Source organism: Drosophila subpulchrella, chromosome X (genome assembly GCF_014743375.2).
Source record: "Drosophila subpulchrella strain 33 F10 #4 breed RU33 chromosome X, RU_Dsub_v1.1 Primary Assembly, whole genome shotgun sequence".
In the NCBI taxonomy this organism is placed as follows: domain Eukaryota; kingdom Metazoa; phylum Arthropoda; class Insecta; order Diptera; family Drosophilidae; genus Drosophila; species Drosophila subpulchrella.
Genome location: NC_050613.1, coordinates 3731629 through 3754708, shown reverse-complemented (window position 1 = coordinate 3754708; position 23080 = coordinate 3731629). Strand labels below are relative to the sequence as shown.

Genomic DNA, 23080 nt, shown 5'->3' with positions numbered 1-23080 from the left:
CTTTTACTTTAATTTCTCCCAAATCAACCGACTTCTGAAAAGACTTATGTAGTATCACAATTTGAGGAGAATAATAATTCCTTTCGATCGGTGTATCGTGCGTTTCGGTTTGAGTACTAGAATACTAAAAATCATCGATATGTGTGTGCCGCTAGTTTTGCGTACATAGCGATTGACTTTTTGATATATTCGAAAAAATTAATAGGGTATAACTTATCGATAGTTCCGCGGTCACACTGGCCGATAGACCATGACGTGTGTATCGATAACGCTATCGGGTTTTAGGGAATCATAATCGCGATGGCTAAAAACAAAGCCCGTGTAAAAGTGTCCGAAAACCGTGCGTAGCTTGAAACAAATCGTAACTCGGCCAGCAAACTCGAGAGCGGTCGTTTTGGAGGACGCGTGCATGGTTGTTTTAATTGTCGGTGGTCGCAGAATCCAGCAAAGCATTAAGGATTTTAAATAAACGTTCGCCTTAAACGCAATTCGTTCCCTCATACACACACACGCACAGTCGCAGACAAACACATCGCGCAGCGCATATACACACAAAGAAAAGAAGGCAGTGAAAATCGACAAGCGCACGCATGCACACACAGACGAATACGCAGGCGAAAAAGTGTTGATATATATCCAATATATTGATGTTGTGTGCACCGTTGTTGTTACTGCTAGTGCTGTGTGAGTGAGAGTGAGTGAGTGGCAGCAGTGTGGGAGAGGGAGGGAGCGCGAAGGATAAAGCGAAGATGAGCCACAAAGCAAAGCAGTGAAAAATAATTAACGGCGAAGAGAGTGGAAAGAGCGGAGCGAATACAAGAGGAGCATCAACAACAATAACAACGACTAGAAGACCCCTACAACACAACTACAAATTGGTCCTCTCATTTTGGCAGTCGTACAGCCCCATCTCGCTCTCTCTTTCGGTGGGGGATACGAAAAAGTTCACATGCAACAACAACGACAACAAACAATAGCAGTCCCAGTCGACGCGGGCAGAGGCAGCGACAGAGACCGCGGCACTGAACGTATTTTGTACATATAAATAAAAATTGTTTTTAAACTCCCAAATCTAAAGTTAAAACTAAAGCCCTAAGCATAAATCTACAGTAAATAAGTTAATTAAACAGCAAGCAAATCCAGCATATAGAGAGCGACGCAGAAAGAGGTGAGAAGCGGAGAGACAAAGAGAGAGAGGAGAACGCTCAAAGAAATTCGCCTTTTACACGATTTTAAATTGAGCGTTCGGTTTGGCAGAGATCCATTATACATCCATCCAAAAGAGAGGAGGAAAAGCGAGAGAGACGAACAAAGCGGAGCAAAAACAAATAATCGGGGAGCAGGAGCAGCTGAAAAAGGAGCAACTGTAAACACACACAATCTCAGCCTCACGCTGGCGAATCGCAACGGCAGCAACAACAACAGAGGAGGAGGCGGTGACGCTGGAGGCGGGGCAGCTGTGGCTGCCGCTGCCCGCAACAACAACAACAACGGTGGCGGTAACAACAACAATGGAGGAGGCGGAGGAGCGGCTGCAGTCGGCGCTGGCGCCGAAGGAGCAGGAGGCGGAGGAGCGGGCCGAGACGGAGCGGGAGCAGCGGCCAATGAATGGAATCCGGAGGAAATGGACCGCTTCAGCTCCGACGACTCCATCCGCTTCGAGGAGGACTCGCTGTGCAGCTGGAGCTCCGAACCGGAATCGCTGTGCAACAACTGGCGCGGTTGGAAGAAGCCCGCTGCGGGCAGCGGTGCAGGCAGTAGCGGTCTGAGCGGTATGGGTAGCATGGCGATGGCGTTCGGAGCAGGTGCCTCCAGTTCATGCACGCCGGGCGGCAGTGGAGCGGCCATGGCCAACACATCCACCTGCGGCAGATATTATGGTGAGTACCCTCCCTTAAAGACCTTCTAGGCTCGCGCTTTAGTTCGTAGAATCAGGCTACAGGGCATTACACGTTCAAAACACGTTGTATTCCTTAAAGGTTTTTAATGTCTAGTACTAGCAACATGCAATATCCAAGATCTGTTTAAGGTATTATGTTTGCATCCACATTTTGTTATTTAGGGTATTCCCTAAAACTGTTTAATTGTTTAAAATTGTTCAGCTGTTTATCAGCTGGTCCATACAAACTCAATTTTTAACAAGGAAGAACGCTATAGTTAAGTGCCTCGACTATCAGATACCCTTTACTCAGCTAAAGGGACCAAAGGGGGATGGAGATATGCAATCAGCAAAGCGAGATTGTAATGCGCCACCTACCTGCGATCTCAATACATTGTTATGTGGGCGGCAGACAGATTTAAGCGTTATGGGCGTTAGAGTAGGCGTGGCAAACTTTTTTTGGGTCAATCGATAGGTATGAAAATTGTGGGCTACACAGGTTTGGGCGGTTGTGGGCGTTAGGTGGGCGTGGCATATTCGCGTAACAAACTTGCGCTGCTACGGAATCTAAATCTTAGATCCCAAGTCTCCTTCTTTGACAGTTTTCGAGATATCCGCGTTCATATGTACGATCTTTTAAAGTCCCAAATTTTTAGCTTTTTAGTTTCCGAGATCACAGCGTTCATACGGACGGACAGACAGACAGGCATGGCTAGATCGACTTGGCTAGTGATCCTGATCAAGAATATATATAGTTTATAGGGTCGGAAACGCTTCCTTCTACCTGTTACATACTTTTTGACGAATCTAGTATACCGTTTTACTCTACGAGTAACGGGTATTCAAATTTCAACACTTCCACAACCACGAAGCTGCTGAATTGCTGAAAACCAGAGTTGTCGCCTTATTTTATTAAAATCAATAAAAAAAAATTTTTTCGGTTCTTCATTCTTTGTTTTTAATTTTGGGCATTATCTTATAATGAAAAACAAAATATTACATGTTTTTACTTCAAAAGAATTTGAAAACTGGTCACAGCTATTTTAAAATTCACCATAAGCCGTTTAGGGTCGTTACCCCAAATGCTAATATTTTCTGTTGAATTTTCAACAATCTAGCAATTCAACAGTTTAGGGAATACCCAGACTATGTTTTTGAGGAGCTAAGCAATCAGTTTTGGGAGGTTCTTAGGGCGCCATTGATAATCGTGAGGGGCTATCAAAGTATTGAAGAATGTATTCTGAAACAAATTTGGGTACCGTACACCTTTCTTAAGAACAGAAATCAATTTTTTAGCAATTTTCTTTATACATTTTGTTTTCGGTTGTCTTAAATAAAATAGCTAAAAGCTGAATCATTAAAATTTACGTAGTACCGTTGGTTCTGCCAGGGCGGAAAATTGTATAAATCGTATAAAGACATTTGTCAGCTTAATAAAGTAAGTAACTTGAAATGTGGTTCTGTAATAGTCGTCGAAATTAAAGTATATAATATATGTAAGTTTTGCCCATATGACACCTAAAAGCAACTCTCGTTGTGAGAGGAGACTTGTGACAGGGGTTTTGATAAAATAAACTCACTTACTAATGCTACCAACAATAAAACATGATTAAAGACAGCACTAATGAAAATATATATATATACATACTACAATTTGTACATTTACTTCGGGTTATTTTTGAAACTAAGCATTTTATAAACCTTCTCGTAAAAACCCATCCACAAAACCAACTAGCTAACAGTTAGAAAAAATCATAAATCGGCAAAGTTATCTAAATTTTGTGTTACGGTATGCAGATATTTGTAGCAAACATTTCAAGTAAATAACATTTAGTTATTGAAAAATTAATAAAAACATGCCGCCCTAGTAGAAAGGTAGCAGCACGGCGTGAACTCAACTCTTTGAAATGACACAACTGCCAGAAACTGCAGAAAAGTGGCAAAATTAAAGATATCTGAATTTGCTCTTCGATTAAATAAAGACCATCATAAAAGATTGCTTATCCAGTCGGTAATTGTACCAGTTTCAGAGGCAAAATTAAGTCCATACATGTTCTTACGTTTCACCTGTCTGAGAAAAGGGATCAAATGCTCTTCATTTTCCTTTATAAATTTTCTATTGCAATGATTAGGGCTGATAGAATTTTGATTCTTTTTTATGTCGTTCCTTATTTTTGTAAAAAATCAATTCGGACAAAGTTCCGTGGCACCTACAGTCTTGGGTAGAACTATTTAAAACCAACAGTCCCCTGATTAGTACTAATTAGGACCTACACTTTTGGTTGTCAACTTTTGTATAGATAAATCCAGGAGATCTAGGTGCTAAGGCGATTCATATATATACAAGACAAAATGAAAATCTGCTGTAATAGTCCAGTTATTACGGGCTAATAAGATAGTATAGTTCTTCGACTTTTCTATACTGCCGCTAGTTAAACGGGAAAACAGCTAAATAAATAGGCAACTTTCCAACGCCCATAGCCTCGGATACTTGAAATTAGATATTGTATTTATATTTCCGTCTGTCTGGTCGTCTGTCCGGCCGTTTGAGCGCTGGGATCTCCGATGCAGATCCTTGTATAATGCCCAACGTAAGTTTGTTTCAGCCGAGAGACAACTCGCGAAACTCACAGTTTTATGCTAGATCTGAAAATAATTTGAATGCCTTAATTTGGTCAATCACTATTGAGTTACATAAAATAAGTTTGCCACGACCACTCTAACATCCACAAATCGCAAAATTCTGGTTAGAACTGAAATTTTAAAAGAAGTTCTAAAGCCCAACGTAAAGTTGCCACGTCAAACGCCTACAAATGACTCTATTTAAATTAAGTAAGCAAAAGAAGACCTTGCCACACGGTTTATTCTGCAATTATACGCGTGACCGTTTTGCTGTTGGTAAATTCTGTAAAATTCGCTTAAGCGCAACAACAAGCACGCTGTAATTGTGGTTGGTATGTCTGCAATTCTATACTTCGTATCCTCACCTTTCCTCGAAGTCCTCTTCTTATCGCTAAAGTCAAAATCACGACTTTAGCTGGCAACGTTTCATTTTCATTCGTTGTTCCTTTTACATTGTTTTTGCACCTCCTTTGTCTTTTTGTGGCATATTACGTTTGTGTACGTAGGACGGACATTGTTTTTGGGCCTGCTGAAAAATAGTTGTTTTTTTACTTGTTTTCGGTATCCTGTGCGCAGTCGCAGCATATTATGTAATAAATGGATATATCTGGCAGCGCCTGCGCAGTTCGTCCTCGTCGCTCATTCTCCTTCGTCACTTGCGCATTCCACTACATTCGTTTGATTTCGTTTGGTCTAGCATTTTTTCAGTGAGAAAAAGGACTACACAAAAATACATATCCATCTAGTTGTCCTTTTTGCAGTTCCTTTATATCTATCTACCCAGGTTGGTCTTTCAATAATTTTAACTAACATTGGGAATTTTATCAATTTATTTATGCAACCTGGTAGTAAAACATCTAGATATACTGTGGTAACGATTCAGGATGTTATAATGTAAAATATACTCATGTAGTGTTTAGCTAGTTTAGTTCTCGGACCTTTTGGCCGGAAAATAGCTAAAGTGGTAGCCCTGCGGCTGGGTGTGTATGTAAAGGCAAAGCCAGCTGCATTTTCATGCTCGAAAGACATAATAACCGCAATAAAAACAATATAGCCACAAAACGATACCGCTGCCGCTGCCGACGCCGACATCGACGTCGATCTGAGGCGTCTAGAGTCTTGCTTTGTTGTGTCAAAGAACCTTTTCAAGGATACCATCACAACCTGCCCGAGGGGATGTAATAAAAATAAAGAAGACGACACGGACGAGAGTCCCTAGTTCCCTTACACCATGCAGCTCCTCGGATCCCTAGATATAGTATTTGTTCTTATATTTGGCCGAAAATCCACTGATTTGATTTACAGTTGTATACTTTGGTGCAGGTAATTCGAGACTTAAAGACTTTTCAAGAACTTTGAGTTTCTGAGGTATAGGAAATATTTTCTTTGGAAAATAAACACCCTGAATACTAACTATCTTGTCAAATATTAAAACATTCCACGATCCCACTGTATTCTTCAATGATATGATGTGCTGAACAAAGGGGATAGTGGCCCCTAACCTTTTATAATAAACTAAAATCCATAATGCTTAGCTGTCAAAACAAAAATATTTTTTTTATCGAAAAAGATTGTGCACCTCTAGCATTTCTTAATGCAACTCTAGTATTAGGATCTTATGCGAAGGCAGTAACATCCCAGATCAAGTGGATTTGCAGAGTGGGCCCCGCATGAACGTAGAACGTCGTCGATGCGATGCAATGACCCCAATTAAGCCGAAACCGTGGAATGGTCACGCTGCAGTGCTGACAATGCAACTCCGTGTCCGTGAGAGGTGTGCGGCCATGTGTGCGTGCCTCGAGTGGTCGGCGTTGCCACATGTCATCATCTAATTAGTGGGTCGAGGCTCCCTCGGTGTCAATTTCCAACGGAAACTAAAACAGCGACCAGCTGAGCCAAAAGCCCCGGGCTCTGAATTTCGTTTTTCACTCTTCGCAATATACATATATCAGTTTCATGCACTTCCGCAGCCAAATCAACTGCATTTACAAATGCAGCACACACGTGCAGAAATGCTTTGACCCCTCTTTTGCGTCAGTTTAATTCGTTTTCAGCAAGCTTTTTGTGTCGAAGAATCTAAAGTTGTTTAAAACACAGCGGCCAATGCCAAAAATATGAGGGCACAGCAAGAATGTCATATCATGTTTCTTTTCGATATGATCATGTTTTGATTTATAAAATAGACTTATGATTAGTCCATCCAATTAATTTGGAAACTATTTTTTACATTATTCTATTATATTATAGAATGTGTGTGTATATTATTTAGGAACCATAAACACATTTGAGCTGTAAGGTGAACAAAGAAAACTATGGGGCTTTAATAAAACAATTAGCCTTTGTTTTGTGAGCAACACTAGATAAAGTTAGCTAAAAATATTGTTTTCATAAAATTGGGACACGTTTGGCCATATGGAAAACTCCAATCGCAGTTTTGGGGTAGTACGTAGTAGTAACCGGTGTGCCGAATGCATTTGCTGTAGCTCGGCACTTCAGCACCTCTTGCTCAACTTTGACGAGTCGTTCAGCAACAACCCAAATAACTGGAGCATGTTGCTTTGTGTGTTATATTCTCCTTTTCATTGTTTCATTTTTGCTAGTGCCCCATATGGGAATGGAAAACAAATTAAAGTTAAAGAAATGCAAAAGGGAATGCAAGAGCAAGCACGGTTCAAGCACAGAGGAAACCAGTTTGGGGAAGCAGGAGCCTTGAATCAGCTAAAACAGAAGTTGGCCACATATACACGAATACACGGATCAGATATTAAAACTTCCTCAATCAAATCAATCTGACTCATGGGGTCATTCTGAATCAGCTAAGCCCCTTACCTGAAGACTTATCCGAGTTTTTATCTGACGAATGCATTTTATTTTATACCCTTGCAGAGGGTATAATGATTTCAGTCAGAAGTTTGCAACGCAGTGAAGGAGACGTTTCCGACCCCATAAAGTATTTGTATATATTATTGATCAGCATGACTAGACGAGTCGATCTAGCCATGTCCGTCTGTCCGTCCGTTTCTACGCAAACTAGTCTCTCAGTTTTAAAGCTATCGGGCTGAAACTCTTCCAAAAGTCTTATTTCTTATGCAGGTAACATATAAGTCAGAACCAGCCGGATCGAACCACTAGATCTTATAGCTCCCATAGGAACAATCGGAAAAAAACGAAAAAAAATTATATGGTTGGTGTTTTTTAACATATAATCACCTACTCTTGGAAATAACATTTTTTAATTAGTTTTGAATTTCGAATTAAATTTGATCAAAATCGGACGACTATATCATATAGCTGCTATAGGAACGATCGGAAAAATGGTGGGAAAATAATATGAAACAAATTATAGCTTCGGTGTTTTTTAACATATAACCTCCTACGCTTGGAAATAACATTTTTAAGTTAGTTCTGAATTTCGAATTAAATTTGATCAAAATCGGACGACTATATCATATAGCTGCCATAGAAACGATCGAAAAATTGGTGGGAAAATAATATGAAACAAATTATAGCTTCGGTGTTTTTTTGACATATTATCTTATCTTATCTTATTTTTAAATTTAATAATTATAACTGCAAGGGTATACAAACTTCGGCTTGCCGAAGTTAACTTCCTTTCTTGTTTTTATCTGCCTTCCTCGTCCCCGTCAGTCAAAAGGATATGGGTAAATATTTAAAATTAAAAAGACTGGGAGTTATGGATAAAGAAAGTTTGAAAATCAAAATACAACTGTTTTATGCACACAAGTTTTACTGAGATAGGTCTTGAGAGACTTAAGATCAACACGGTAAAAAATCATGTTTGCAAAACATAATTACTTACTAAAAATTTAACATTACATCTATGTAGTTTCAATAAACCGCCTCTAGCGCTGTGTGTACTAAAAAATAGCTGGCATGAGCAATAGGTTAACGCTTGCGGAAAATGACTCTGAATAAAATGGTGCCAAAGTGTCTGAAAATTAAGCGATGACTGAGCAAGACGGGGGAGTGGGTGAGGGGGGTTGCACGAAGAATGGGAGCGGGCAAACGAACCGACGAACGAGAGAAAGAAAACAAGCAAACAAACAAAACAATGAGTGTTCTGTCGTCCAGTGCTGATATTATGGCTTTATTATAGCTACTCGCTCGACAATTATTATATTCACTTGTAACTGCCAATAATTGATTTTTTTTAGTATACTAAGAATACTAACACAATAAATTTACATTTTTCAGTTTATTAAAAACTTGAGCTTTTATTTTTTTTGCACATAAAAACACACTACACATAAAAATTCCTTCGTTCAGGGACTAGATAGTAAAATAATTCAACCTTTTTACATTTTTAATGTTGGACAACCAGCTCTCCTGGAGCTTGGCTATAACACCGTTATTTAAAGATATTGTTTTTAACTTGTAATACAAGTTGGAATTTTGTACTGTAAGACCAAAAACCGAATTCGTTTGATTTGGTTGGTCGATTATAATTGAAAGGGAAATATGTGAGTCATCATGTCCAGGTTGAACGATTAGAATTGAAAGTGAAATATGTTAGATCTGGCTATGCTCCTGCTCGAATGTTTAATTTGTGTGGGCGAACTTGAACCTTGGCTGCATCATCAGCAACATTATAAATACCATACAATAACAAAGCTCGATATTCTTTGAAATGCTTTGGGTTTTTTTTTGTTTGTCTTTTGTGTTCTGGCCGTTAAAGGCAATGGGAATAAGACCTTTAAAATGCAGGTCCCCTTTTCCATTGCCATTTGTTTATTTGCATGCCAATTCAGTGGATTACTGTTTATTCACAACTCAACTGCGTTGCAAAGATAATGACATTGGTTTACGCAGGGAAAAATTGCGTGGCTAAGACTCATATATTTTTCTCACGACAAGAAGAGAGAGAACCAAACACCGTCATAATTTATTTATTTAAATTGAGATGAGGCTATAAGATTTGAAGATGAAGATCCTGTTAAAACTAAGACGACGGACCGTGCCGTTAACGCAGTATAAACGCTATTTTGCATTTGTAGGATTAGTGACTAACTCGCCATATTCACATCTCGTCGAGTTTTCCTATTATTGGGGATATTTAAAGGGATGACCCTTTTATGAACGGAAAGTATGTAAGAGGTACATGGACTCGTTTCCGACCCTATAAAGTACATATATTATTGATCATGATCTCCAGTTGAGTCGATCTAGCCATGCTCGTTCTTCAGTCCTTTTGTTCATCCGTATCAACGATGATATTTCGGAAACTAAAGGAATTAAATTTGGGATTAGCCATGTAGACTCTAGAGAATTTTGTGTAGCGCAGGTTTATTTCAACACATTGCCCCGCCCACATTAACGCCTACAAACCGCACACCTTTGTGGGGTCCACGTACTCGAAGATTTTGTTTTGGAGTAATTCTTATTTTATTTCGTTGTTCCAACCGCCTTACTAGTTACCAAGTCATGACCCTATGCTCCTATATAGCAAGAACATGGATGAACATTAATGAAAATGTAAAGTGTAAAGCGTAAAAATTGTGGTGTGGTTTTGCTAATTGGTCTATTTATGACCCTTACAAAAACCCCGATGCTGACCTCTCTTTCGTTGGTCGTTGTCCGTCCCGCTTTAGAAAAAGTTGTTTAATTAATGAAATGCATGGCATGCGTATTTTGTGTCTGTGTGCGTGCATGCGGCTTTTCCTCGCTTTGTTTGTCTTTAAATATGGTAGTAGAAATATGGAATAAGTCGTTGGCATCTTCTATAATTAATAAATATTGACATTGACATTCCCTTTGTTGAAGTTAAAGGACTAATTTCTAACCTTAAATTTTGAATGTAAAGATTATATTAAACAGCTGACAGAAGTTAAAAAGCAACATTTTGAAGTTATTAAATGAAGCTGAAATTTTCTTTGTGTAATAATATACCTATGCTAAGTAGCAATTTCATCATCGCGTATTTCATACACAGTGCGTGAGAAATGTAAAAGTTAGATCGCATTACCCTTTACTCGTAGGGTAAATAGGGAATACTAGATTTGTCGGAAAGTATGTAACAGGTAAAAGGAAGCGATTCCGGGCAAGTGACAGAGAAAGAGAGAGAGAAGCAAAGTAACGACACCCTAAAAATAGATTCCTATACGTGTGAGCCTTGTTTGCAAAAATGACGGTATATTATAGACTTTGGTCTGTCCGTATGAACGCTGAGATCTCGGAAACTAAAAGTGCTAGAATGTTGGAAATAGGCATGCAGATTCTTGGGCTTCCTGCGCAGCGCAAGTTGGTTTCAGCAGGGTGCCACATTTTGAAATGATGACATTTTTTAAAAAAATGTAAATGAGATTTTGCCCTTACCAATACCCATGTAAATTCCAAAAATCACCTAAATCAATGTTTTGCAATTGCATCGAGATTGCACACCACATACAGCAAATCTGTTGATATTTTATTCAATAGGAAAGATAATATGTGACGAATTTGTATGCTTAATGCCGCATTTACATGTTAAGCTATTTACGTAGAAGAAAAACAACCATCAATTTGGGTCTCAGGGCAAAATAAAATACTTACCAAAACGGAAAGAAAAAATGTTTCTAGCGAAAAAGTTTTAAACTAAATTTAAAAAAATACCTGTTCGCAAATTTGAGCCAATCCAAATCTACTTCATAGTGATCTTGTTGGAGATCATATCATATCAGATCATATATATTTCATCAGAAGTCGCTGAAATCAAGAGTTGATTGGACTGGATTAAAACTAAAAACATGCTTACTATAAAAAATGGGTTAGAAATTAACGTTTTTAGAGCTGATGCTCCCTTAAAAGAATTCCACCCAGTAATACCTATGCATTTCACGTAGTTCAGATGTTCTATATATTTGGTTTACCTTCTTCCAGAAGTTTCCACATTGGCCGAGCTGGCAGCCCGCTGTGTGGCCTCCTACATACCGTTTGAGCTCGTGGAGCATGTGTATCCGCCGGTGCCAGAGCAGCTGCAGCTGCGCATTGCGTTCTGGAGCTTTCCGGACAACGAGGAGGACATCCGGTTGTATTCTTGCCTGGCCAACAGCTCTGCGGACGAGTTTAATCGCGGTGACTCGTTGTTTCGGGTGCGTGCCGTCAAGGATCCGCTGCAAATAGGTGAGTTTGTATGCCTCTTATCGGAAATAATAATGCTAACTAATCCGATTGCAGGCTTTCATTTGTCGGCCAGCGTCAGTCAGACGCCGCGTGCGTACTTCAATGTGGCCGTCACCTTTGACCGTCGACGCATCTCCTCCTGCAATTGCACCTGCACCTCGTCGGCCTACTGGTGCTCCCACGTAGTCGCCGTTTGTCTGCATCGCATACATTGCGTAAGTATGGCCAACAAATTATAGGGATCTAAGAAACCTTGTTCAAATAATCAATTTTATAATTTCCCTGTCGCCTTGCAGCCACAGGAAGTCTGTTTGCGGGCTCCAGTTTCCGAGTCGCTGACCCGCCTGCAACGCGACCAGCTGCAAAAGTTCGCCCAGTATCTGATAAGCGAGCTGCCTCAGCAGATCCTTCCGACAGCCCAGCGGCTCCTAGACGAGCTGCTCAGCGCCCAACCCACGGCGATCAACACCGTGTGCGGTGCACCCGATCCCACGGCTGGGGCCTCAATCAACGACCAGACCAGCTGGTATCTGGACGAAAAGACGCTGCATAATAACATTAAACGGATCCTCATCAAGTTCTGTTTGCCCGCCCCGATTGTGTTTAGGTGAGAGTTAGTTGATTTCTTCTCCCGCCTTTTGATGACTAATGTATATTTTTTGTAAATTTCATCCGAAGCGATGTGAACTATCTGACAAACTCGGCTCCCCCGGCAGCGGCCGAGTGGAGTTCTTTGCTAAGACCGCTGCGCGGTCGTGAGCCGGAGGGCATGTGGAATCTGCTCTCGATCGTACGTGAGATGTACAGGCGCTGCGACCGGAACGCAGTGCGTCTGCTGGAGATCATTACGGAGGAGTGCTTGTATTGCGACCAAATACTGATCTGGTGGTTCCAGACGAAGTTGGCGCTCATGATGGGCTCACACGGCCATTCGGGCGGTAAGCACTCGAACACACACTCAAATTCCACGGCCCTGCAGCATGCTTGCAGTTCGCTGTGCGACGAGATAGTGGCCTTGTGGCGGTTGGCAGCGCTCAATCCCGGCCTGGCGCCGGATGAGCGGGATATGCTGCACGCGCAGTTCACGGCCTGGCACTTGAAGATACTCGATCGGGTGGTCAAGAGCCGGATGATGCCGTCGTCGTACACTAACAAGCACCAGCAGAACTCGCGGTCCGAGACTGAACTTTTCATCGGCTTTAAACCGGCCATCGAGGCATGTTACTTGGACTGGGAGGGTTACCCGATTCCCGGAGTGACGCACACCCACGACACGAATCCCATCTATTACTCGCCCTTCACCTGCTTCAAGCATACAGACCTGAAGGGCGAGACCAACAATCCCGGCCAGCTGAATGCTACCCAAGCGCTGATGACGAACAACAAGCACTATAATTACTTTAGTGCCTCCAGCGATCACGGCATGCACGCGGGAGCCTTTAAGCAGAGATTGGACAGACCCTTTCGGGAGTCACGATTCTATACAAATCCGACCGATCTGGAGGGCTCAGCTGCATTGCCTGGCGGAGGATCTGGCAGATTTTCCACGGGATTGGGTTCTGTTAATGTGGGTGGAGGTGTCGCAGGTGTTGGTCAAATAAGTGGAGGAGTAAATAACTCTATTGGAGCAGCGACCGCCGAAGTAAATCCCGTACAGCAGCAGCTCCCAAGTGGCTCCGCAGGAGTCAGCGCCTCTGTGGCAAATGTCAAGGTAGTGGTAGCAGCTGATGGTAATCGTTCGAGTGCCAGCAGCGAGGGATTCTGTGAAAACGATGATTTCGGCGGCGACACTAGTAGCAGTCACAATTACTGCCCACCTGGACAAGCGGTTGTGCCTGGCCAAAAGTCAGCCCTCACGGAGTCGGACTCGCAGAGCAGCTTTGATGCAGTGTCGCAGCAGAGCAAGGATGAGGTGCCAGTAGGAGGAGTGGGTGTCACAGTGGGCGTAGAACAAGTCCTCTCCACATCGGACACTTCGTCTGCTTCCTCGGCATCTTCATCGGCCTCGACAGCTTCGGGGAGCTCAAACAGTTCCACTTCCTCTATGCTGATGGCTGGTCAGGAGGCTACTGTTGGAGCTGGAGGCGGAGTGCAGCAGACACCTCGTCGATTGAGCAAGGATGAATCCTTTAGCAGCAGTAGCGACGAGTTTAACCAAGGAACAGTGGGTGGATCAGCAAGTGGAGTGGGTGGAGCCGCTGGAAACGGATCAGCTCTAGGGGAACCAGTACAGGAAGGAGAGGGAGCAACAGCTGGTGGAGATCTCACGCCAGTGCCCAGCACTTCAGCAGCAGCTAGAGCCGCTTTGGCCGCCAGCTCAACGGTGCCTGTGATGCCCACTGCACCTCATCTTGTAACCAGCGCTGCAGGAGGGATGGGAGCTCTGGGACTGGGTGCTTCAGTGGACCAGCCATCCACCTCATCCGCGCACACATCCCGAACTCTGGCAGCAGCAGTAGCGGCCTCCAGCGACAAACCGCATGTCTTCTCCAATGTCCGACCCACAGAAGACGCTTGGGATATACTGTTGGCCAGAGCTGAGGGACTGCATGCTCACGGTCACGGCGGTGAAGCTTGCATCCTGGCAGTACGTCTGGCAGAGCAGATGCTGGCCAATCCTCCCAATCTTCTCCTGGAACTGCCACCCGCACCTAAGAGAAAAGGCAAGAAGCAGAACGTAAATCCCATTTCACATCAGCTGACAGTCGTGGCCTCCGCTACACTGTCCAAGTGCGCTTTCCTATGCACAGTGCTCTCGGAGAACTCGGAACACTACCACATTGGTTTTCGAATATGTCTGTTCGCATTGGAGATGCCACGACCGCCCGCCAGCACCAAACCCCTTGAGGTGAAGTTGGCCAACCAGGAGGCGGACATACTGGCTCTCCTCAAGCGTCTGCCGCTGGGATCGGCGGAGCTTCAGGTAATCCGAGAGCGAGCGGAGCAGCTCCGCAGTGGAACCTTTAAGACACGAGGGGAGGCTTTGCTGCCGATTAACCTGGCCACTTTTATATTCGATGCTCTGGTTACCCTCAGCCCTGCAGGTGGCTCTGCGATTGGCCCTGGGGTGGCTTCTTCAAGCGGTGGAGCTAGTGCGGCAGGTAAATCCATTGTCAGCACGGGCCCCCGTTTACTGCTGTACAAGCATAACAGCGATGAGAGTCTTGGATTCGATGCTGCAGTGGCAGCTCTGGGATTAAAAGCCAATGTCTCGGAAGCAGAGCATCCGTTGCTGTGTGAAGGAACCCGCCGACAACGTGGGGATCTCGCTCTCACATTGCTTTCTCATTACAAGGATGACCCCCGCAAAATAGCCAAGATAATGGATAAGTTGCTGGACAGGGACATACACACTCTTCTAAATGCGCCGCTCCTGCCCGCATACTATTCGAGTAATCCACCAGTGAGGACGCCAAGTAATCAGCCAACGCGCCGGGAGGAGCACGATTATGGAGGTGGCTCTGGATGCGCCTCCTCCAACTGCAATCCGGTAGCCAATCTGTGTGAGCTTCTTCCAACGGATTACGGCAGTGTAGGAGGAAACAGTCGACCACACAGCTCCACGAGCGCCGAACTGGAGCTGAGTATGTGCGCTTTGAGCATGGCCAGCAGTGGCAGCCAGTCGGGTGGAGGCCAAGGTATAGTTCCCACCCCGAATGCCGCAGGAACCACGGGGACACCTAGTTCCAGCAGCACTACGGCCAGTGGAAGTCAAAATCCCAACGGAAATCCCAGTGGTGGTAGTGGAGGAGGAAACGGTGGCGGTGGCAACGGTGGTGGAGGTGGCGGTGGTGGTGGAAGCTCCAGCAGCAGCCGAAGCAAGGAAAGCCGCTACAAGGGAAAGAGGGCATACCCTTCGATACCAAACCAGCCATCGGAGGCCAGTGCCCACTTCATGTTCGAGCTGGCCAAAAATGTGCTGACGAAGGCCGGCGGCAATAGTTCCACATCGCTGTTCACTCAGGCAAGCACCAGCCAAAATCACCATGGACCTCATCGTGCTCTTCACATGTGCGCTTTCCAGTTGGGCTTGTATGCTCTGGGTCTGCACAACTGCGTCAGTCCCAATTGGTTGTCCAGGACCTACTCGTCGCACGTCTCGTGGATCCTGGGGCAAGCGATGGAGATCGGAGCGCCGGCAATTAGTTTTCTGATTGACACTTGGGAGGCGCACCTCACGCCTCCCGAAGCGGCTGGTATGGCGGATCGCGCATCTCGTGGATGGGACAGCAATATGGTTTACCCGGCGGCGGAGCTGGCCCTATCTGTTCTGCCTCATGCAGCTGCACTTAATCCGAACGAGATCCAGCGGGCGATCCTGCAGTGCAAGGAGCAGAGCGATCTAATGCTGGAGCGGGCTTGTCTTACCGTGGAGACAGCTGCTAAAGGCGGTGGTGTCTATCCGGAGGTGCTGTTCCAGGTGGCTCGCTATTGGTACGAATTGTACATGCGAAACACGCCGAATAACAGCGAGCACGAGCCGCACGACGACACCATGGACCATTCGGCCGTAAGTCTGAGCGCCCTGATCGAGTCCCAGCAGCAGCATGAGCTCCAGCAGCAGCAGCAGGCAGTGCAACAGCAACAGGCGGTGCAGCAGCAACAGCAGGCAGTGCAGCAACAACAGCAGGTGGTACAGCAGCAACAGCAGCTCGGTATGGCCAATTCCGGGGTGCCAGGAGGAGTGGGTCCTGGACCTGGTCTCCCTGTCGCCGTGCCCCCGCCCGTAGTTGGCTCTGTGCAGAATCCGCAGGCCCAGTTCCAGCCCGTAGGCGTCGCCTCGCTGGCTCCCCTCGGACTAGCGCCGTATCCACCGTACAGTTTTTGTCAGGGCTTATACGCTCATCACCACAACCTAAGCTATCCGCCCGGACAGATGCAAATGTATATCTCGGCGGGACCTCCGCCGCCTCCGCAGGCCTATGGTGGTTACCAACAGGCGCCGCCCCAGCCGCCGCCAAATCCGCAGCAACAACAGCAGGTTGTGCAACAACAAGTGCAACAGCAGCAGCAGGTGGTGCAACAGCAGCAGCAACAGGTTCAGATGGCGGGTCAGGCTCCACCGGGCCATCCCGGTCAGCAGGGTCATCCGGGCCAGCCGCCTTCTGGCTTCCAGCAACCACCGCTGCCGGGAGCATTTCAGGCGCTGCCACCGCAGGCCTACCAGGCGATGCAGGCTCCTCCGGGCCCGCCGATGGGACCGCCACAGGGCTATTATGGACCACCGCCGCCTCCGCCTCCAAACGGACCGCCCGGGGTGGGCGTGAGCGTAATGCCAATGCGCCAGCATCAGCACCAGCATCCCGTGTACCCCTTCATGCAGCAGGCGCCGCCGCAACCGCAACAACAGCAACAACCGCCGCCCTCACAGCCACCTGTGCGACAGCGACAGCCTCATCAATTTACGTGAGTACAAATATTTCTCGCTTGATGACTACTTAAAGTGTTTATTTAATCAATGTCTCCTATTATGTAGATCCACCCAGCTGCGGTATCTGCTGGCCGCCTACAACGTGGGCATGCTGGCTATGGAAACGCTAGCGAGACGTGTTCACGATGACCGGCCGCAAGCAAAGTACGCCCGAAACCCGCCGTACGGCGAGGATGTAAAATGGCTGCTGCGCATCAGCAAGAAGCTAGGCACCCAGTATCTGCACCAGTTCTGCATCTGCGCGGTCAACTCGATCGTAAGTCCGTTCGTGTTGCACGACGTGGCCATCGAATCCGCCCATTATCTGGGCAGAAACAACCACCAACTGGTGATGCAGCACCTGCGCTCTGCGCTCACACCGCTCGTCCAGAAGTGCCAGCAGATGTGAGTATTCAAGGTGATCTTCAAAAATGATGATCTTCATGTAATGTGGGTGGGGTGTTTCCATTGCTTCAGGTATATTCAATGCATCCATCAGAAGCTTTACCATCTGACTCAAGGCGACTATGAGGAGTTTGCCAGCATCGTTGTTGCAGCCCGCGCCGCCTTCCAAATCACACCCGAGGGTAGCGCCCAATTCAAGGACTGGCTGCAGTCTATCAAGCGGTAAGCAAGAACGCTATATATATTGCAAAGCATGGATTCCAGGCATTCGCGGACGTTTTGAAACTGACTAATTGTTTTCTCCCAGATCAAAATCGTGCAAGAAAGAGCTGTGGACCCAGATCAATGCGGCTCTACAAAGCAACTCCAAATGACAAAGACTTGACTCTTGCAATCTGATGACGGCAGTGGCAACAGCAACATTGGCGACGGCGGCGGCTGCAACGACAACGGTCACAGCAGAATGCAAGGCAACAACGCCGGCTGGCGTTAGCAGCGCCAACAACAGCGCTGGTAATCACAATAACATCAACAACACCAGCAGCGGCGCCAACAACGGCAACGTCGGCAACATCAACATTGGCATTAATGACGGGCACAACCATCATCATCACCACCATCACCACAGGCATCATCATTTGCTTGAAACGCCGGCCATCAGCTCTGCGGGACTAACAGCAGTAGCAGCAGGAACAGGAGCACCAATCACAGTGGCCGCAACATCTGGCGACAACACATCAGCAACAGCATTAGTAACTTCAGCTACAGCAGCACCGACACCCGGCTACGAACGATCGGAGCGCATGGAGCGAAGGCCACCACTACTGGGTGCCCCACCGCCGCTCAACATCAGCAACACTAACGGCCGATCGGCAGCAGCGATCGCTTATCACTCGCTGATGCCGAACTACTATTCCAGCACGCGGCAGTTGCACATGCATAGCCATGCCCGGGGTCATGCGCACCCACCACCACAAGGGCAGCCGCATCCGCACCAGCAACCCCAACCGCATCCCCATCCGCATCCACATCCTCATCAGTACCAGCTGCAATCGCTAAGCCACTACCATCAACAACTTTAACAACGTGTCGCTGGCACTGCCCACGGGCACGGGTCTTCAGCAGCTGGTGCGCCTGCTGCTCCTGATGCAGGGTGGTCGCTTTGGTGGCCGCAAGAAAAAGGCGGCAGCGGCGTCGAAAAAAGTGGAGGAGGATCAGCTGCAGCAGCAGCCTGTTGCGACTGCCGACGAGAATTCCCATTGGGTTTGGCTTTGGCTGCTGGTGCTGCTGCTGATCACGGTAGTACCGCTGTTGCTGCTGATGCTCCTCTAATCATATGCACAGCCATTCCCATCCCGAGAACCACCGCACTTAGTTCATGTTAAACATAGTTTTTATTTTTAAACTTGAGTTTTCTTTAGGGTTTTTTTTTTCGTAATAAATCAAGGTATATATATACATTAAAGGGCCACTTCTCATGCGTGGTGTGTGCGAATGTGAGTGTGTACTTTTAGACTGAGATATCTGCCAACAACAACAACAACCGACGCCCACACACGCGCACACACCCACGCATACCAAAACCAATAACCATAGGAGATGGAAAAACTCTGTTTGATTTTTCAGAAATGTGTTCAGTTAAACTAACGTATTTATAGACGATCTATCAAATAGTCTTTTACACCTACAGTTATATAAACTCGGACTTATACATATATGCTTACAACCCTAAACCATATCTCTATATATAATTTAAAGTAATTCGACCTCCTTTCATATAACACCAGCTTCGCAAAACGTAAAAACACCAACCTTCTCTAGTTTAGGCTTACGACATTTTATTCATTGTTTATATATATATTTTATAGTCTTAAGTAAAAAAGGATGAACGATTTCTATACCTATGTACACCCCTATATATATTTAATACCTGTGGTTAAGCAATTTTTTAGGATTTTCAAATTTATTTGACGAACAATATCCAACACACACGGGAATAATCGACGCAGTAGAAGTTCTCAGCGAGCAGTTTGTTTTTTATATTTACCTAGCAAAAGATCTCAAAAGAAGTACTAATTTTTAATTGTGTATAAATTGCTGATGAAAAAAACTCGTTTAAAAAACGTGGGCAAAGTGTAAATGGAATGGCTTAAAAATCGATTTAAAAATGACTAACATCTAGGTTTTAAAACGGTTTTACTTAGTCATACTAAGGTTTACGACAACCACCCACATACAGCTGCATATGAGGAATATACATCTAGGTCTATACAGCTGAACTATAGATAGAAAATATTTAAGACAAACTGCCAGAATTTCTTCAGTTTCGACTGACGTGAAAATACACTTGTCTGTCTACGTCTTACCCCATGATAACAACAGAGCAAAGACAACAAATCGAACAGATTTTTAGGTATCGCAAATCATTATGTTCACACACTCTTTTTATATTAAACAATATTAAAGAAATGGTTTTTGTTGGTGAAGCAGACAATTTTAGTATCAGAGGAGTTTCTATTTTTACAATTAAAAAAAAACATAAAAAATTATATTTTTTGCTTTACAAATTTTGTTTTTACTTTAAAACCTTTTAACTTTTTTTTTATGCTTTGTATATCGACGTATATAAAACATACATATATTTTAAACCATTAAATTCTTTATATTTATACACAAAAGTAAAAAAAAAACAAAACGAAAAAAAAAGATGAACAATAATTTTTTTTATTATATACAATTAATGCTGTTTTGAATAAATATGGTTTTTTGGATTTATTTCAAAACGCAGCGAAAAGAGAAAAAAAAAACGGAACAAAAACACACTAAATAATCTGTTGGTTTTATTTTTGTTGGTTTCTTTTTCAGATCAACTATTTACCGAAGTGAGCCTTTTAGTTTTAAACTTTATTTTATTTACATATTTTGACTCTTCTTTTCTTAATATTTTCCGTGTTTTCATTATTCTTTGCGGCTATGCAACCCAACCCAATGATTCCAATCCAACGCGTCCGCACTCTATACTGAATTCTACCATAAATGACAACTGCCACTTTCTTGAGGATTCAGTAATGTTACATAAATATTATAAATAGATAAATAGGTATACACGATTGCAAGCACCTGCAAATTCCTTGAGTGCAGACGGTCTGAGCTTCTTGGGACTTAGGATCCGTGGATTGGAACGCCTCAGTCCCCGCTTAAAGGTTGTAAATATGGATGATTTCTTATATAAGTATTGTAACTTCTTTGTGTTTTTGTATTATTACGAGTATAGAAACCGACAACCGATTCCGATGCGTATATGAAATTACATTGAGTCCAGATCGATTCGGATTCGAGTTCTGAAAGCAATCGCATAATTTGTAAACTTTTAGTAGGCAGTATTTTATACAAAGGAAATAGCAAAGAACATAACTTAATCTATTTATATAGTAAACAAATGCAATCTGTAAATTAAATTTAACATGTTTTTAAATTACATTATAGTTGACTTTTCGTGAAAAAAGAAAAGAAATTTAGAAGTAAAGGCGTAAGACTTCTCGCTTTGTTCACCATTAATATTTGTAAAATATCAATACTCCCAGTAAGAAATCCGATCGAAGAACGAAATGTGAAAATTACAAATATAGGCATGCAACTGATAGACAGATGAAGACCATTAACAATAACTGAAAAGTAAAACGAACAAACGATTTAAAATAATAATAAATGCGAACATAATGTTAACGTAGCCGATTAGCCTTTAGATCACATATAGCGCATATTTTACACAAGCGTAGTGAACATATTTCCAAACTAAACTTAAAAACTCCATAAATCCAAAATACACGGATCCAGAAATCACCACCTACACCATCATTTCATCAACTCAACAACTTAAAATTTTTTTTTTTTTTTAATAACTTTTAGGATAAATGAAATAAATTGATAACTTTATTCCCTTTTTTATTACAATTATATTATAGTTTTGAGAATTCCTATAATTAAAATAGTATTCCACCACGTCCTTCCTTTCGATTGTATTTTGTCTATTCTTTCACGGCATTTCAGCAAAGTTAAGCTAAGTAAATCGTGTTTGATTTAGTTTTTTCGTTTTCGTTTGAACATACATATATGGTCGTAGGATTTAAAATACCACACACAAATGCAAAAAAAATATCTTCGCACACAGGCGTGTATATAGCCTACACAATAACATCCACAAGGACACGAAATGAATTCAGGAGCTGAACCAGGATTGGGATGGTGCGGCCAAAGATAATATAAGGACTGTATACCCTTGTATAGCACCTGTTCAGCCTTTGGTGCGGCTTTATCAACCTGCAAATCAGCTACCCGTTTGAATCTGCACTACATATATAGACACCTCTTATATATTTACAGATACATATTAAAATTGACGCGGACATAAATTAATATTTAATCTTAAGTCGGAAATAAAACATTACCTCATACTTTAAAAACTTATGAAGACAGTTACATGTAGAACACTCGAAAATATATAGATTATATACAATATACACCATAAATATAGGGCATTTTTTTGTAGCAATCTTAGGCTTTATGAAATTCTATCATTTATGAAACAAAAACTAGATATGATTTTCTTGTTGTGAGAGAGGGAAATGAGCAAAAGTGGAGTAAAATGGGGGGCAGGAAGATAGGATTCTCGGTAGAAATGTCCTGGCTTTCATCCAGAAGAATCCCACAGTTTCTGTCCTAGTTTATTGGCTCTTTTCTGTGCTCGTGACTCTTTGTACATTTTTGCACTGTAAAAACTAAAATAATAAATATATACCAATATAAATTGCTTGCTAAAAAGTTTAAACAAACGAATGGAGAACGCGCAAAGTTTAACATATAATATATACATACATACACACGCATATATATATAGACATATATATATACAATGAAGCGACGTTATTTATATATACGCCTACAGAAACATGCAAAAAATAATATATACAAAAATATATATATACATACATATAAATATATATATACAATACTTATTTACATTGCGTATTTTAGCGTTTTATTCGACATCGGAAATAAAAAATTAAACCAAAAAAACAATCGTAGAAACGCTACAAAAGTGTTCTTTTTAACAAGAAAGTAAATAAAAATAAATACGAAAGGCGGAAAATAGGAAATTAATGTAAGCAACAGAAAATATTTATACACAGAGATGCAGCTTGAATAAAACCCATTATGAGGACGAGAAATTTTTAATTGATCAACTAATTTTATAAAAGAAAAAGACTTTCTTTACCAATCGCTGTAAATATCAAGCAAAAACGTAACACACTTCTCTGGCGGATTTTGTTTAGTTTCTTCATTTCAAACTCCAATATTCGGTCGCAGCCTCCAGCCACGTCCCCGGAAACTAGTGTTGGGTAGCTCATAAGTGAGTGAAGAACCAGTGTGGTTAACCTCAATAAGTCAAATGAGCATATTCAAAACTGTTGTTATTGTTTGTTCAGTTGCTCACATGTCGTTCGCTTTGTTCAGTTGCTTCCCCTTATGAGATCAAAAATTTATTCTCTCTAGGTCATTAATCGATTAAATTTTTTGTCATTTAGTTAGCTTCTATCTTTACAAAAATATATATTGAAAGGGCAACCTGATTTAACAACAGATCA

The 23080-nt window shown here is 43.0% G+C and overlaps 1 protein-coding gene across 2 annotated transcripts; it reads left to right on the top strand.

Moving 5' to 3' along the window:
- The first annotated feature begins 277 nt into the window (after positions 1–277).
- Positions 278–17954, top strand: LOC119558183 (zinc finger SWIM domain-containing protein 8). Of its 2 annotated transcripts, none has more exons than XM_037871450.1 (8): positions 278–1880; positions 11381–11620; positions 11675–11835; positions 11917–12227; positions 12299–17026; positions 17097–17435; positions 17508–17657; positions 17743–17954. In XM_037871450.1, the coding sequence occupies exons 1-8, from the start codon at positions 1625–1627 to the stop codon at positions 17807–17809; spliced, it is 6252 nt and encodes a 2083-aa protein (XP_037727378.1). In that variant the 5' UTR covers positions 278–1624; the 3' UTR covers positions 17810–17954. The 2 variants fall into 2 exon arrangements, with proteins under 2 accessions (XP_037727378.1, XP_037727377.1); XM_037871449.1 differs by having other exon boundaries at positions 11378–11620.
- The last annotated feature ends 5126 nt before the right edge of the window (positions 17955–23080 follow it).

What these genes read in the sequence shown, in the direction of transcription:
- LOC119558183 (XM_037871449.1), top strand. Translation starts at nt 1,625, where the DNA reads ATGGACCGCTTCAGCTCCGACGACTCCATCCGCTTCGAGGAGGACTCG. An exon ending in CAAGGATCCGCTGCAAATAG is followed by an intron (nt 11,621 to 11,674) that starts GTGAGTTTGTAT and finishes ATCCGATTGCAG; the next exon opens with GCTTTCATTTGTCGGCCAGC. An exon ending in GTCTGCATCGCATACATTGC is followed by an intron (nt 11,836 to 11,916) that starts GTAAGTATGGCC and finishes GTCGCCTTGCAG; the next exon opens with CCACAGGAAGTCTGTTTGCG.